The sequence below is a fragment of the Nerophis lumbriciformis genome, linkage group LG01 (assembly GCF_033978685.3).
Source record: "Nerophis lumbriciformis linkage group LG01, RoL_Nlum_v2.1, whole genome shotgun sequence".
Taxonomy (NCBI): domain Eukaryota; kingdom Metazoa; phylum Chordata; class Actinopteri; order Syngnathiformes; family Syngnathidae; genus Nerophis; species Nerophis lumbriciformis.
Genome location: NC_084548.2, coordinates 48,364,530 through 48,378,780, shown reverse-complemented (window position 1 = coordinate 48,378,780; position 14,251 = coordinate 48,364,530). Strand labels below are relative to the sequence as shown.

General features: G+C 43.1%; 1 protein-coding gene across 1 annotated transcript in view; it reads left to right on the top strand.

The window, feature by feature from the left end:
* LOC133622449 (metabotropic glutamate receptor 4-like) overlaps positions 1–6,502 on the top strand; it is a 430,106-nt gene extending 423,604 nt beyond the window's left edge. Inside the window, exon 11 of the mRNA XM_061985214.1 lies at positions 4,290–6,502. Within this exon, the coding sequence (XP_061841198.1) occupies positions 4,290–4,339 (50 nt within the window). The 3' untranslated portion in view covers positions 4,340–6,502. The remainder of the gene's footprint in view (positions 1–4,289) is intronic.
* The last annotated feature ends 7,749 nt before the right edge of the window (positions 6,503–14,251 follow it).

Here is a 14,251-nt window from a genome sequence, read left to right as displayed (position 1 = left end):
GGCTGTCTATGACTAGGGATTTTGAAAGTTGGAACTGATTTGTTTTGTACGTAGTGGACTGAAAGCTTTTTAATTAGTTAATTGGAATCCCACAAATAAATAGACCTCATTTGCGACTTTTTTTTCACCTCAAAAAGGCTAAAACACTCAAACAAATAAACACGGTTGAGATTGGAAGCTTTAGTGAGGTCCTCAACTCCAGCAGAGTGAGAAAAGACGATGACATTTGAATATACAGTGTTCCCTCGCTACAACACGGTTCACTTTATGCGGCCTCGCAGTTACACAGATTTATTTGTGTGTGTGTAATTTTTTATAGTGTCGCATGCTTTTTTTTTTTTTACAGCGTATGAATGCGCATTGTGTTCTGCGTCCTGATTCGCTAATGAACTGTAGACCATTGTCAATCAATCTTCTTCATGCCGTGTGTCCCGTACAGTACTGAATGCGTTCAGCTTGCCTAATTTACAAAATTGTTTGATGCGAGCATGCATATACTGTACAGTACTGTAAACAAAAAAAATATATAATAAATTAAAAAAACAACCTGTAAACGAAAAAACATGCACAGTAAATGAAAAAAAAAAAACATCCTGTACATGAAAAAATATATAGTGTCAACGAAAAAAAAAAATAATGAACGAAAAAAACAAAAACTAAACTTCTACTACATAGATTTCACTTAAAGCGGCTTTTATATGGAACGTAACCCCAGCGTTAAACGAGGGAACACTGTATAGCAGGGGTAGGGAACCTATGGCTCTAGAGCCAGGTGTGGCTCTTTTGATGACTGCATCTGGCTCTCAGATCAATCTTAGCTGACATTGCTTAACACGATAAGTAATGAATAATTTCGCTGGTAATCACGGTGTTAAAAATAACGTTCAAAATATAAAACATTCTCATGCATTTTAATCCATCAATCCGTTTTCTTCCGCACCTGTTCATTAATGGTAAGAAGTATTTTATTTATTATTGGTTAACTTCAGAATAACAATGTTATTAAAAAGAATAAGAGACTTATTATACTCTAAAAATTTTGGTGTTACTTAAAAATGCACACATTTAGTTGTATTCAGTGTTAAAAAAATACTATATGGCTCTCACGGAAATACATTTTAAAATATTTGGCTTTCATGGCTCTCTCAGCCATAAAGGTTCCCGACCCCTGCTGTATAGGAAACACCACATTTGGCCAGCAAAAGGGTGGCTTCCCAAATGTAATATATATTCATACTGACCTCTTTCAAGTTCACACAATCATTGATGATGAGGCTAACCTGGTGGCATCTATCAAAAGTGATAAGACTCCACTACCTTATTATATATGACGGTATGGGACTAAACGTCTCACTCATAGTGCTGCTGTACGCTTAAAATCAAAGTGTTTGGCCTGTGGGCTTTGGCACGGTTTCACATTGGCCCTTGGAGGCAAAATATTTGGACAACCCTAAAAATCGTAACAAGGTTTCTGTAGGTAAACAAGCAGAAAGGATAATTATTACCATTGCCAGAAGAGAGCAGTGAGGGAGGCCTGCTTGAGCGAACTGGTCAAAGCTATATGTGTCCATAGCGAGTTTCTCCCCACCCGAGGTAAGCTGCGTTGGCGAGTCCTCCTTCTTGGAACATCCTCCCAAGACAGGCGCTGTACACATGGGTCTTCGGGTATTCAATTTACCTCCCATAGACGGGTCAATGTCCGATTATTCAACTGCAAGGTTGATAGTCGAGTCAGACTCCTTCAAATCGAATCGTGACTTAGTCGACTTTTCTAAGACACCCCTAGAACATAATGGAATGTACTGGGACTAAAAAGCCTTGAGGTGCGCGCACACATTGCCGAATTACATTTGAACTGTGTCCTAACGATGGCGGAAAGCCTTAAAACATGGTCTGACTACGTCCTCATTGTTATGATCTGTTGCCCGGATCATAGTTTATTTTGGGTTTTTATTCACTTGTGGTTTAAGTTGTGTTTCAGCACCCCTGTTTTGTGTTTCTTGGTTGTCATGGGTGCTGATTGTTTTCACCTGCCTCTGATTAGTGTTCGGGACACTCACCTGTTCCTGAGCACTAATCAGAGAGTTATTTAGTCCTGCCTTTTCCCCTCACTCAGTCTGGTGCTTTTGTTTGCTTTACACAACTGCTACGTTGGATGTTTTCTAGTTCCCTGCGTGTGTCTTACGCTAAGTCCCGTCTTAGTGTGTTCCTTGTGAGCTATTCTGCTAGCTTTCCTTGTGTTAGGCATGCTTCTTTTTGTTCGTTCCTGTCTTTGTTTTATGATTTATGGGAATAAATAATTTCCTACCTGCACGCTGTCTCTGGAGTTCCTGCTGCATCTCGGAAGAACAATCTGCGCATCATCATGCCTCCTCGCCACTGTTACACTCATCACGTTTCAATACCACAGATCTCCCCGAAAGGCAGCAAAGGTAATTGTGCACGAGATATCGACCGTGCTCAGCTACTTCTGGGCAAGAACACCCTCAGATACATCCCTGAAGCCCGGAACAATGCCACTTTACCCGACATGGCATGTCTATAGAGGCAATGTCAGCCAAAGAGGAGCACCCGGTACCTACCTAGTGGAGTATGTGGTCTGAGAAACAACATTTAAGAAATACAGCAAAAGTAAGTTTAGATTTTTTATTATGATAACTCAAAGTGATTAGAAAAGCATCCTTTACTCTCTAGTTGGCATCAACCCACATGTTAACTCCGCCACTTCAGTGTAGTTACCGTGTTCACATCGTGAAGGTCTGGGATGAGAATGTGACTGTAATGATGGTGGCGTGAACATGGTATTATCACGGAACCTGCAGTGCAAACATGGGGGCTGCCGTTCTTTATACGGTGAAAGGAATTTTGAACATCGTCCATTTCAAAGGAGTTGCCGCGGTTCTCAGAATTTATGGAGGATGAGTGACGCATGACAAGGTCTTTGGCGAAGCACAACAAATTGCCGAAGCGCCATCTAAACTGGCGACGTATGAACGCCCCTTTACGCCCACACTTACAGCTCTGACTCAACCTCAGAGTGTAATAATTCCTTCTCTTCTCACAAAACATCGCACACACGCTAACTCGCACAATGAACTGAGAAGCTAAAACCTGCTCTTTATGTCTGTGTCAGACTGTGTGGAGGGAGGGGAGCCTTGTGAGGGACTTTAGACTCTCAGGTAACCTGGAGGACTTTTCATCACTTATTACCACTTTTATGCTGATGTTCACCATCACTATTGTGTACACACAGATGCTCGAAACATGCACAAGGCACACGAATGATGACCGCACCTTGGACCTGTATCGGTGCACAATGCTTCCAAATGTTTATCCAGCACAGTTAAATGCTTGTTGATGTGTAAACGTGACACAGGTCCGTCTGAGTTCAGGATGCACTGGAGAGCTATGTGTCTTTTGCAATTGTCTCTTTTCTATTGATAAGAGGAGAAATGTGTGTTACCAGCACTACAAGAGGAATAAACTGTAAAAGACAGATGGGTCTGCCAGCTCCAATTCTTTCAGGGCCATCTATTCTTTATATTGACCTCACGGCACATAAATATTTAAATAAGTTACATTTATCAGTGCTCCCCTTGGAAAATATGCTTTGGATGAAATGGCGACAAACACAGTGCTAGCATCACATTGCCTCCTCAATGACACCTCTCGCCTGAAGCTGGAGCTCAGCTGTTTTCTGATTGGATTCTGACATATTAAATTCAATCAGCTGCATGGACCAAGTGGTGCCGTGATTGCCGCCACCAAGCATGCGCGCTGGGGACAGTTTGTTGTGGGACACTTTAAACTGGATTTTATCTATTTTTACTCCCAGGTCACATGTGATTGCATGAAACAGTTAAGTCATGTCAGTCCCACTATCAAGCATTTATGAAGACACTTACAGTGTCAATTGGGATGACATGCAATCTTAACAGCTAATACACTTCATTTAACACATTGGATAACCCCATGTACATTTTGCATGTTTTGCATATATTGTGTGATCAACCTAGAGATGCAAAAGTGTATGCTGGGAAAATGTAATGAAAAGGCAGGCAGGAGTTTGCACGTACAATAACGTGACAATTGTAGTTTCAATGCCTCTTTAGATGTGTGCAGTGGTGGAGATGAGGAAAGCATTTCAATTGGTTGCACCTGCACTCCATTGGACAAAGTCATAAATAGAGCTTCTCATCAATCTCCACATCCACATGTGCGCTCAGTTTCACGCCCGTTTGCCTTGCGCCAAGTGAGTATTTGTAACTGTTTTCTTCTTCTCATTACAGCGTTGGCCTCCAAGCAGACGTACATAAGCTACAGCAACCATGCCATCTGAGAAGCAGTTGAGCGTGGGGCCGCCTGAGAAGAAATCCCCTGATTCCGGGCGATAACGCTGAATGAGAGATTCCGGATGAGCTACTGCGGCAGAGAGAAAAATCAGGAATGAAAGGATGTCATATTTTTTTAAATTATAAAATGCCGCATTTATCAGAAATGAGTTGAATGCAGGGGATAAAAAAAGAAAAGAAGACTGGATTCATTTTCCCTTACATTCCGTCTGAGACTTTTAAAAGTTGGGCTGTGTTTGTTTCCAAATGCAGGTTGGGTTCTCCCTATTGAGTGTATAGCCCACATTTAAGTCCTCTCTTGACTAATTTCAACAAAAAAAGGAATTAATCAAGTTGTTAACTGCAGTACTCTTCAATCTGTACATGCCTTACAAGAGTTCATTGAGTATTGCAACATGAAACATCCACACTTGGATCTGACAACAACAAAGCTGTCGTCCATTATGGTTAGTTTTTTTAATTTCCTTTTGGTGTTCCATATTTATGTCAATGACAACATTTGGCAAACCTAGTGTACAGTCCTAAAGCATGCTTGTGGGAGCATCCCTTGTACTGTGTGTTGTGTTGTCCATGGAATGCAACATTTGTCATGGTTGCGGGTCATATTGGGGACCATGAGCAAATATCTGATATATAAACACAACAAGGTGACCAACTAAAACTAGCTGTTATGTTTATATAACCTGAGGAATTGGAGTTTTACTTAAGCATCCAGACTTTGAGCCTTATTTATTATGCACAAATCAAAATTTGTCGGATCAAAGGTGGTCCATGTCAACGTGTATTTTAAATGTAGCAAGGTAAGTACAGTGGAACCTCGATTTATGAACGCCTTGATTTACAACCTTTTCATTTAAAGAACCTTTACATCGCGCCAAATATGCCTCTGTGTGCGAAACGTGTCTCGGCGTAGGAATACTAGATTCATTCATTGATCTTGCGTGCCGCTGGAAGCCTTAGGGCGCTGCCATGTTGATGACATCACTTCCTGTACTCACGGGTGCAGCCATTTTGAAGAGGTGGGGCCCCCTACATCACATCCTGTTTACACAGTCATTATCCAGTAGTCAGTTCTTAGTGCTTAAGTGCGTGTTTCTTTTCTCGCCACTCACCAAGTTCTATCTATTTTGTTTATTCAATGTGGCTCCAAAAAGCCAACAAACCAGCCTGGAAAGAAGGAGGGATTTGCTGTGGACTTAAAAATGACTGTTTGCGAGCAGTACGGCCATACTTGCCAACCCTCCCGAATTTTCCGGGAGACTCCCGAAATTCAGCGGCTCTCCCGGAAACCTCCCGGGACAAATATTCTCCCGAAAATCTCCCGATTTTCAGCCGGAGCTGGAGGCCACGCCCCCTCCAGCTCCATGCGGACCTGAGTGAGGACAGCCTTTTTTCACGTCCGCTTTCCCACGATATAAACAGCGTGCCTGCCCAATCACGTTATTCCATACGAGGCGTCCGGCATACCGCCGATGAGCATGGTGCAGATGGAGAAGATCTTCTCGGCGTCCGTGTTGGCGCACACATTGCCAAAGCCGACGCTGGTCAGGCTGCTGAGGGTGAAGTAGAGGGCGGCGATGTACGAGCTGCGCACCGACGGGCCGCCGATGGTGTTGTTGACGTAGGGCATCTCCAGGCGTTTGCCCAGCTCATGGAGCCATCCTTGGAGAACAGATGGGAGGACAACAGGGTGACAAGAACTAAATAATCCAGACTAGAGATAAATTGTATTGTAGCCGAGTGTCCTGGGTTCGCCTATACAGTGTACTTATATAAGAAAATAATAAACGGGAGACGTTAGAGCAGGTTCGGTAGCCACCGCTTCTTTAATGTAAACTTCACAAACCTTCTTCCACAACCACACACACCCTACGTCACAGCCCTACGGCAACTCTGGAGGGACAAAACTCCTCCTCCTTATCTAACACACTCCGGTAACTTGGGACACCCTGAACTGTTTGTTACAGTATTATTATGTTTATCTTACCTAAAAATAAATATACTTATTAATTAAAAAAATAATAATAATAAATACATTTTTACTATATTTTGCTAAAAACATCAAAATTAAATGTATTTTTATTTGTATTTTTTCTGACTCCTTATTACATCCAGCCATAGAATTATACATTAAAATAAACATATTTGAAATAATTAATTTTAAATGATCATAATAATTCATTTAAAATGACCATATTTAATTATTAAAATAATTGCTTGTTTATCAACAACTTTAGCATTTTATTCATTACATTTTGAAGCTCTCAGAAGCCAAGTTATGTTATATTCCTTAAGATTTATTTATGCAAGTTTGAAGTATTTTCAGGATGTAGATATATATATATATATATATATATATTTGAAATACTTGACTTGGTGAATTCTAGCTGTAAATATACTCCTCCCCTCTTAACCACGCCCCAACCACGCCCCCGCCCCACCCCCCTACCACACACCCCACACCCCACCTCCCGAAATCGGAGGTCTCAAGGTTGGCAAGTATGAGTACGGCAGTGGCACACACATTGCTGATTCGTATCAGAAATATGGAAGAAACACGTTCCCAATTGGAACCACTGTAATTAAGAATGATTTTTATATGGTTGCTGACTTTGCCAAAGGGGTAAAATATCTTCGCAAGGACGTAGAGAAAACGCAAAAGCCGGTCGAATAACAGTTGGTCACGTGAATAGATGAAAAGCAGCTAGCAGGTGATAGCATTTGTGAGGCTATCATTTGCGAGAAGTCTTGCCATTTATATGGCGACTTGATGTCCAAAAGGGATCATGCTGGAACCATCACAGAAGAAGAATTTATGGCTCGCCGCGGGTGGTTGGAAACATTTTAAACAAGAACAGGCCGATGAAAGATCACCCCCAACTGCTAGTTTGTGCTAACAGTAGCAGTGACTGTAAGGTGAAGCCAGTGCTCACTTACCACTCCAAAAATGTTTTCAGAAAATGCCGCAAATATTCACCAACGACGATACGAGATAAAAAAAGATTATCGTTTTGGAGAAGACTAAAGGCAAAGGGACTTTCGTGCGTGTGCATGCGTTGACAGTTATGCTTGCTGCTTGTAGTCTTGTTTGGATAAAAAAAGAGATTGTTGAGCCATTACCCCCTTGTTATGTTAGTTTGCTATATATACAGTGTATATACACTCTAGTGTCTTCAAAGTGTTTAATTTTTTTTTACCAAAATATGGACTTTTGTTGAGGCGCGAACCAACTATTCATGTTTACATTGTTTCTTATGTGGATCTCTGCTTCAGTATCCAAACTGTTCAGTCTACGAACCATGTTCAAGAACCAATTAAGTTTGTGAATCGAGGCTCCACTGTATTTAAATGTGTTTTTTAGTAACAGTTGCATTTGTTGTTGTCGTTGAATAGCATTATAGAATTCCAGACATAACTGTTCATTTTAGCTCCTCTGCACCATTTGGATAGAAACATCAAACTTGCACTTTTTTGGAATTTTGCCTATCGTTCACAACCATTGTAATTAAGAAGGACTTTTATATGGTTGCTGAATTTGCCAGAGGGGTAAAATATCAGCTCGGTGTCACAGGGGTTAGTGTACATGCCTCACAATACGAAGGTCCTGGGTTCGATCCCCGGGCTCGTGGTCCTTCTGTGTGGAGTTTGCATGTTTTCCCCATGACTGTGTGTGTTCACGCCGGGTACTCCGGCTTCCTCCCACCTCCAAAGACCTGGGGATAGGTTAATTGGCAACACTAGTGATTAGAGTGTCCGCCCTGAGATTGGTAGGTTGTGAGTTCAAACCCCGGCCGAGTCATACCAAAGACTATAAAAATGGGACCCATTACCTCCCTGCTTGGCACTCAGCATCAAGGGTTGGACTTGGGGGTTAAATCACCAAAAAGTATTCCCGGGCGCAGCCACCGCTGCTGCCCACTGCTCCCCTCACCTCCCAGGGGGTGATCAAGGGTGATGGGTCAAATGCAGAGAATAATTTCGCCACACCTAGTGTGTGTGTGACAATCATTGGTACTTTAACTTTAAATTGGCCCGAGTGTGTGAATGTGAGTGTGAATGTTGTCTGTCTATCTGTGTTGGCCCTGTGATGAGGTGGCGACTTGTCCAGGGTGTATCCTGCCTTCCGCCCCAATGCAGCTGAGATAGGCTCCAGCACCCCCCGCAACACCAAAAGGGACAAACGGTAGAAAATGGATGGATGGATTGTTCACAATCATTATAAAAGACATGGTGACGGATGTTTTTTTTTAAATGCATTTTAAATATTAAATAAATGCGATCGAAAGTATGCTTATTACGCCTATAAAGTGCTTAAAAAATAATAAAACACCTTTTATTAAGGTTTTATATACATGTAAATATATATGTTGGGTAGTAACAGGCACATTTATAATATTTACATATTTTGCTGATTTTAAGCATACGCGGCGCATTAATTTAAAAAACGCATCACAATGTTGTCTTTTTTTTTAAACATCACTGATTTCTACTCACTGTAGACTTTATGGGAGCCAACAAACATAATAAAACATCACTTACTGTACAATGTTTGCTGTCATTAGGATGCCGACTGATAGGATGTTCATATATTCCCGTTTAGATGAAGAATCACTCATAATCCTCCTGAAGATAAGGGTAGTGGAACCCAACGTCTTGTCATGCCGTTCTCGCTATTACCGGTTCTAACTTGGCTGTCAAAGTGTACAAACTTGTTGGAATATGTCCTCGTTCTTTTATTATCCAGGTGAGATGCATGCTTTATGATCCACAATAAGGTGTGACGAGCATGGAAACAAGAAAGCAGCTCATCAGTTGATCATGTCAACATTGGCACACAAGCTACAAATAGTTTGTCTGCGTTAGCGCTTATAAAAACAATATCACTAATACTTTGTTAATATTCAAGTCAGGAAATGTAAATGGGATATTGTTGGCGCTTTTTAGATGTTTTTTTATTGGGGTTTATGGGCGGAATAGAGGACCTTCCATTGGCTTCACTGTAAGCAGACTTGCGAATTTACGAATATTGCATTAAATAAAAAAATACATCATAATGATTGTGAACGATAGGCAAAATTCCCAAAAATGTGCAGTTCCGCTTTAAAACTGAGGCATTTGTTCAACTACATAAATAAGGGTCATCGCATTAATTTTGTGCATTTACCATTTGATGTCCATGTACAAACACGAGGAAGCGCTCAGTGTACAAAATATAAATGTGTAAACCCCATTCTTGTCTTTTGTCTCTGAAGTTCTCCCTCGGTATTCCTCGTGAAAAAGAGCAACCTGGAATTTGTCACATTAAATCATATCCTCAGCAATGCAGAATATGTACTGTATGTTGCATGTCAAAAAAATTAAGTCATGTGAACAATTTGATATTCAGGTGTGACGTCTAAGAGGACAACTACTGTACTGCAGAGAATTATAAATAACCATCTTTGTTTGTTTAATCAATAATTCTTGCAGATCTCAGCTTGAACAAGGTTGAAATATGTTTTTTTGTCAACCATTTGGACAAAGTAACATTTGTGGGAATTGTGTTTGTGTAAATGGAAATACTGAAATGCTTTTTTTGTCACAAGCTCAGTTGTTTTTCTAAAACACTGTCTATTACAAAAATAGAATATGTAAGTGCTGGTTGAAATTAAGTGGCAAGTAAATGTATGTTATCAAAACGATTTGATCATGTTTGCTTTATGTACAAAATCATTTAAAAAAAGAAATAAAAATACAGTGCCTGGATATTTATGAAGTATATATAGAAAAGATTACAGATGTGTAGAGCATGTTCATTTTTATACAAGATGTTTCTAATAAAAAAAACACTTTTTTTCAATTCAGTGTTTCCTCTTAATGTTTTGAGAAAATGCTCCTTACAATGAGGCCGATATCAAACTATCCCTAGCTGTGAGTGATTACGATTCTTGGGGTGACAATTCCATTCAGAATCGATTTTAAGGTTACATGATTCTTGAGACATATAATTTGGTACAAAAGGTCACATGATTCCTGAGACATAATTTGGTGTAAAAATTATAATAAACCCTTTCAAAACAGGCTACAATTTACAAAAGCTTCTCTTGGCTGCTGACCTATTAAATATATGCGCAGCGAGTAAGCATAATGATTATATTACATCCGGAGATGCTTTCCTCTTCATTCACCTTAGGTGAATGGAGCCTTGGCCAGGAGGACTTGATATCATCAGATGGTATCCAGCGGTCATTGGGTGTTTCGACCCTGAACCATAACACCCTACCGCTGGTGGGCCGGCAGTGGTGGCCAAGTCACTGCCTATCTCCTACTCCTGGCTTCCAGCTCATCTCGTCTCTCCTGCTCCATAACCAGCAAGAGGCTCTCTCTGCTGCCTCCCCCATCCTGCGAGCTGCTGTCTTTCTCTCCTTCCCTGTTATTCCCAAGGCTGTGAGCATTCTCCATACCGACTGGGCAGGGAATCCTCTGCAGCCGACCTCGACCGGGAACAGCCATGCCTGCCATCCTTTTCCCCTGCATTCATTCAAAAGGTCCTGGTATTTGGCACTTTTCCTTTCGAAGGCTTGGTCGCACCCTTCTTCCCATGGGACTGTGAGTTCTATGAGAATGATCTTCTTTGCCTCTTCAGACCACAGCACCACATCCGGTCTTAGGGTTGTCTGGACAACCTGGGGGAACTGCAGCCTTCCTCCCAGGTCTACCTTCATGTCCCAAGAACGGGCCATTTGCAATAGGCTCTTCCTTGATGTTGCTGTGGTTGGTGGCTTTTCTCCCTCCCTCACAAACTGGATTGATCTTGTTCTCCCTTGTGGTTGCCGTTTCTTGCATCTCTGCTGCTCCAGGGTGTTAGCCAGTGTCATGAGCACCTTGTCATGACGCCATCTGTATCTCCCTTGGGTGAGTGCTGTTTTACACCCTGACAGGATGTGCTCCATGGTCCCCTTCTGTCCGCAAAGCTTGCATAGTGGATCCTCTCTCATGCCCCATCTGTGCAAGTTTGTTGGAGTCGGGAGTGTGTCATACACTGATCTCAGCAAGAAAGAGATGCGGAATGGTTCCAGCTTCCATAGATCTGCCCACGTGATCTTTCTCTTGGGGAGGTCCCATTTGGTCCAGGCTCCCTGGGACGCTAGTTCCACTGCTCTTTATTTCCGACCTTCCTCTTCCAGGTTTCGTACTTCCTCCTGGATCATAGCTCTTCTTTCCCTGGGTTCTGCCTTACTCCACTGTTGGACATGGGAAGTTCCAAGACCTTGTCTTCCTATGATGTCACGTAGCCTCAACATGCTCTCAGCTTGTGCGACAGACGTGTCAGCTGCCCACTTGCGTCCTGATCTTGTAGTGACGCCTGCGTGTCTGACTTGTTCGTCCTGGGAGTCTCTGTATGTCATTAAGACTCTGCACTTTGCTACCTTGAATTCCTCCACCACGGATGACAAGGGAAGCTGGAGCTGTCCTGATCTTATGTAGAGGCCTACTGATGTGAAGCTTGGAGGGATTCCCAGCCATTTTCTGAGGTACTTATTGATCTTTCTCTCCACTCCTTCTACGCATGTCATAGGGACGTCATACACCGTCAACAGCCACATGAGTCTTGGTAACAGTCCATATTGGTAGAGCCATATTTAAAATTTACCAGGGAGTCCTGATTTTCCAATTCTCCTCAGCCACTCTTCTGTCTGCTTTTCTGTACTGGTGATGTTGTTCCTGTCAGTAAGTGAGCTGTCAAACCACTTTCCAAGGCACTTTATAGGGTTCTCCTCAATCGATGGAATCACTTCTCCTTGCACTTGCAGCTTGAACCTGTTCGTCAGTTTACCTTTACGGATCACCATGCTCCTTGATTTTTTGGGCTTAAACTTCATTCTGGACCATGTTGCCATGTGGTCCAGAACTGTTAGCACCCATCTCGCCTCCACATGGGTTGTGGTCGTCACGGTGAGATCGTCCATGTAACCTCTTATTGGGGGTTGTCGAATGCCTGATTCCATTGCTGGTCCTCTGGCTTCTTTCCCAGCAGCTGTTATGAGGAGGTTCATACCCATGATGAAGAGGATGGGGGAGATTGTGCATCCAGTTACGATTACCTTTTCCAGGTTTTGCCACTGAGTTGTAAAATTGGCTGTTTTGAACCGTATCTGGATGCCTCCAAAGTAGCTGGTTATCATTCCCTTGATGTGCAGAGGGATGTGGTAATGGTCTAGTGCAGTGTGAATGAGGGTGTGAGGGATTGCGCCGTAGGCGTTAGCCAGATCGAGCCAGACAACAGTCAGGTTGCCTTTGCTTGCTTTGGCCTCCCGGATCATCTGACTGAGAACTCCGGTGTGTTCCAGGCATCCAGAGAAGCCTGGGATTCCACCTTTCTGGATAGAGGTGTCAACATATCCGTTCTCCGTCATGTATGAGGTCATCCTTTTTGCCAGTACAGAAAATAAGATTTTGCCTTCTACGTTTAGAAGTGATATTGTACGAAATTGATTTATGGTTGAGGAGTTCTCTTCCTTTGGCACAAAACAGCCTTCTGCCCTCTTCCAGCACAATGGAATGGTGCCCTTTTTCCAGATCCTCCGGAACAGCATCCACAGCCTCCGAAGGAGCATCGGGCATTTCTTATACACCTTATAGGGTATACCACTGGGGCCGGGGGCAGATCCTGTTCTGGCCTTTTTCACCACCTCTTGGATTTCCTTCCACGATGGTTCACTGATGTTGAGCTCCTTTCTTGGTTTTTCCAAGCTGTCGATGTTATGGTTGGCACCCAGGGCCTGGTTTTTACAGGTGTCATTGTGGGTTTCCCTTAAGAACGCCTCCACATCTTCCCTCGAGCTGGTCAGCATTCCAGATTTTGCTTCACCCAGTAGTTTCCTGGTCAATCTGAAAGGGTCTTTGGTGAACTGTGCTCTTCTGTTCTCCCTCTTCTTCCTCCTCTTCCGAATGCTTTCTGCTCTACGGAGTCTACAAAGACGTTCCCGGAGTTGCCTTGTCAGATCCTTGATGCCTTCCTTTTCCTCGACTGTGGCTCTTTTGAACTGTTTGTTTAGAGTTTTAATTTCCTTCCTTAGGCGATGGATTTCTCTTTCTCTTCTGCTTGGCTGATGCGTCATTTTGGTGTTAACCTTCTTGTCCTCCATCCCAAAACGCTCCCTTGCCAGATTGTACGTTATTGTTGTGAGTGCATTGACTTTCTGTTCAGCTGTTCCTGCTAGTGTGGCTTCTAGCACTTTGTCGAGGTCTTCGTCTAGTTGGTTCCATTCTTTGGTGTCACTCATCTTGGGCCACTTAATTCGTTCTCTCGCAGGGTGGGTTTGGCTCTCTGAAGAGGTATGGGGTGGATCCCGCCTGAGGTCTTGAGGTGGCACAGGTGCTGAGAGATCTCCAGTGCTGTGGGGCGCTTCCTGCCTGGCGCTCTCCTGCGTCTCACCAGGTGCTACCGCTGTGCGCTGCACCTGTGTTCCCCCTTTTCCACATGTGGTCCTGGCTTGGTGTATTTTAAGCCCTCTTGTGTTTTTGCAGGTCTTTCCGCAATGACACTTTACCTCCAATACCTCTCCAGTAATTGTTGTTTGGGTGAGCCGTCTCTTTGTCCGTGATCCATTCCTGGCCGTTACCGTTGTGTCCGTCCCGTTGAGTCTCTCATCCTCCCCCCCTCTCGGGCGACTCTGGGGGTATTGCTCATTGTGAATTTCCGTAGCTTGGGTTGGTGCCCTCTTGCGAGTGCTGTGCATGAGGTTGCTGGCCTCATCCACCCACGCCAGTCTTTCCTGGAGGTCATCTGTCTTTCCAGAGTCACCGAACTTCCTCGGTTGCCATCCAGGCTTTCCTGGAAGTCACTGGTTTCCCAGAAATCTATGATTATATTACATCCGGAGATGCTTTCCTCTTCATTCACCTTAGGTGAATGG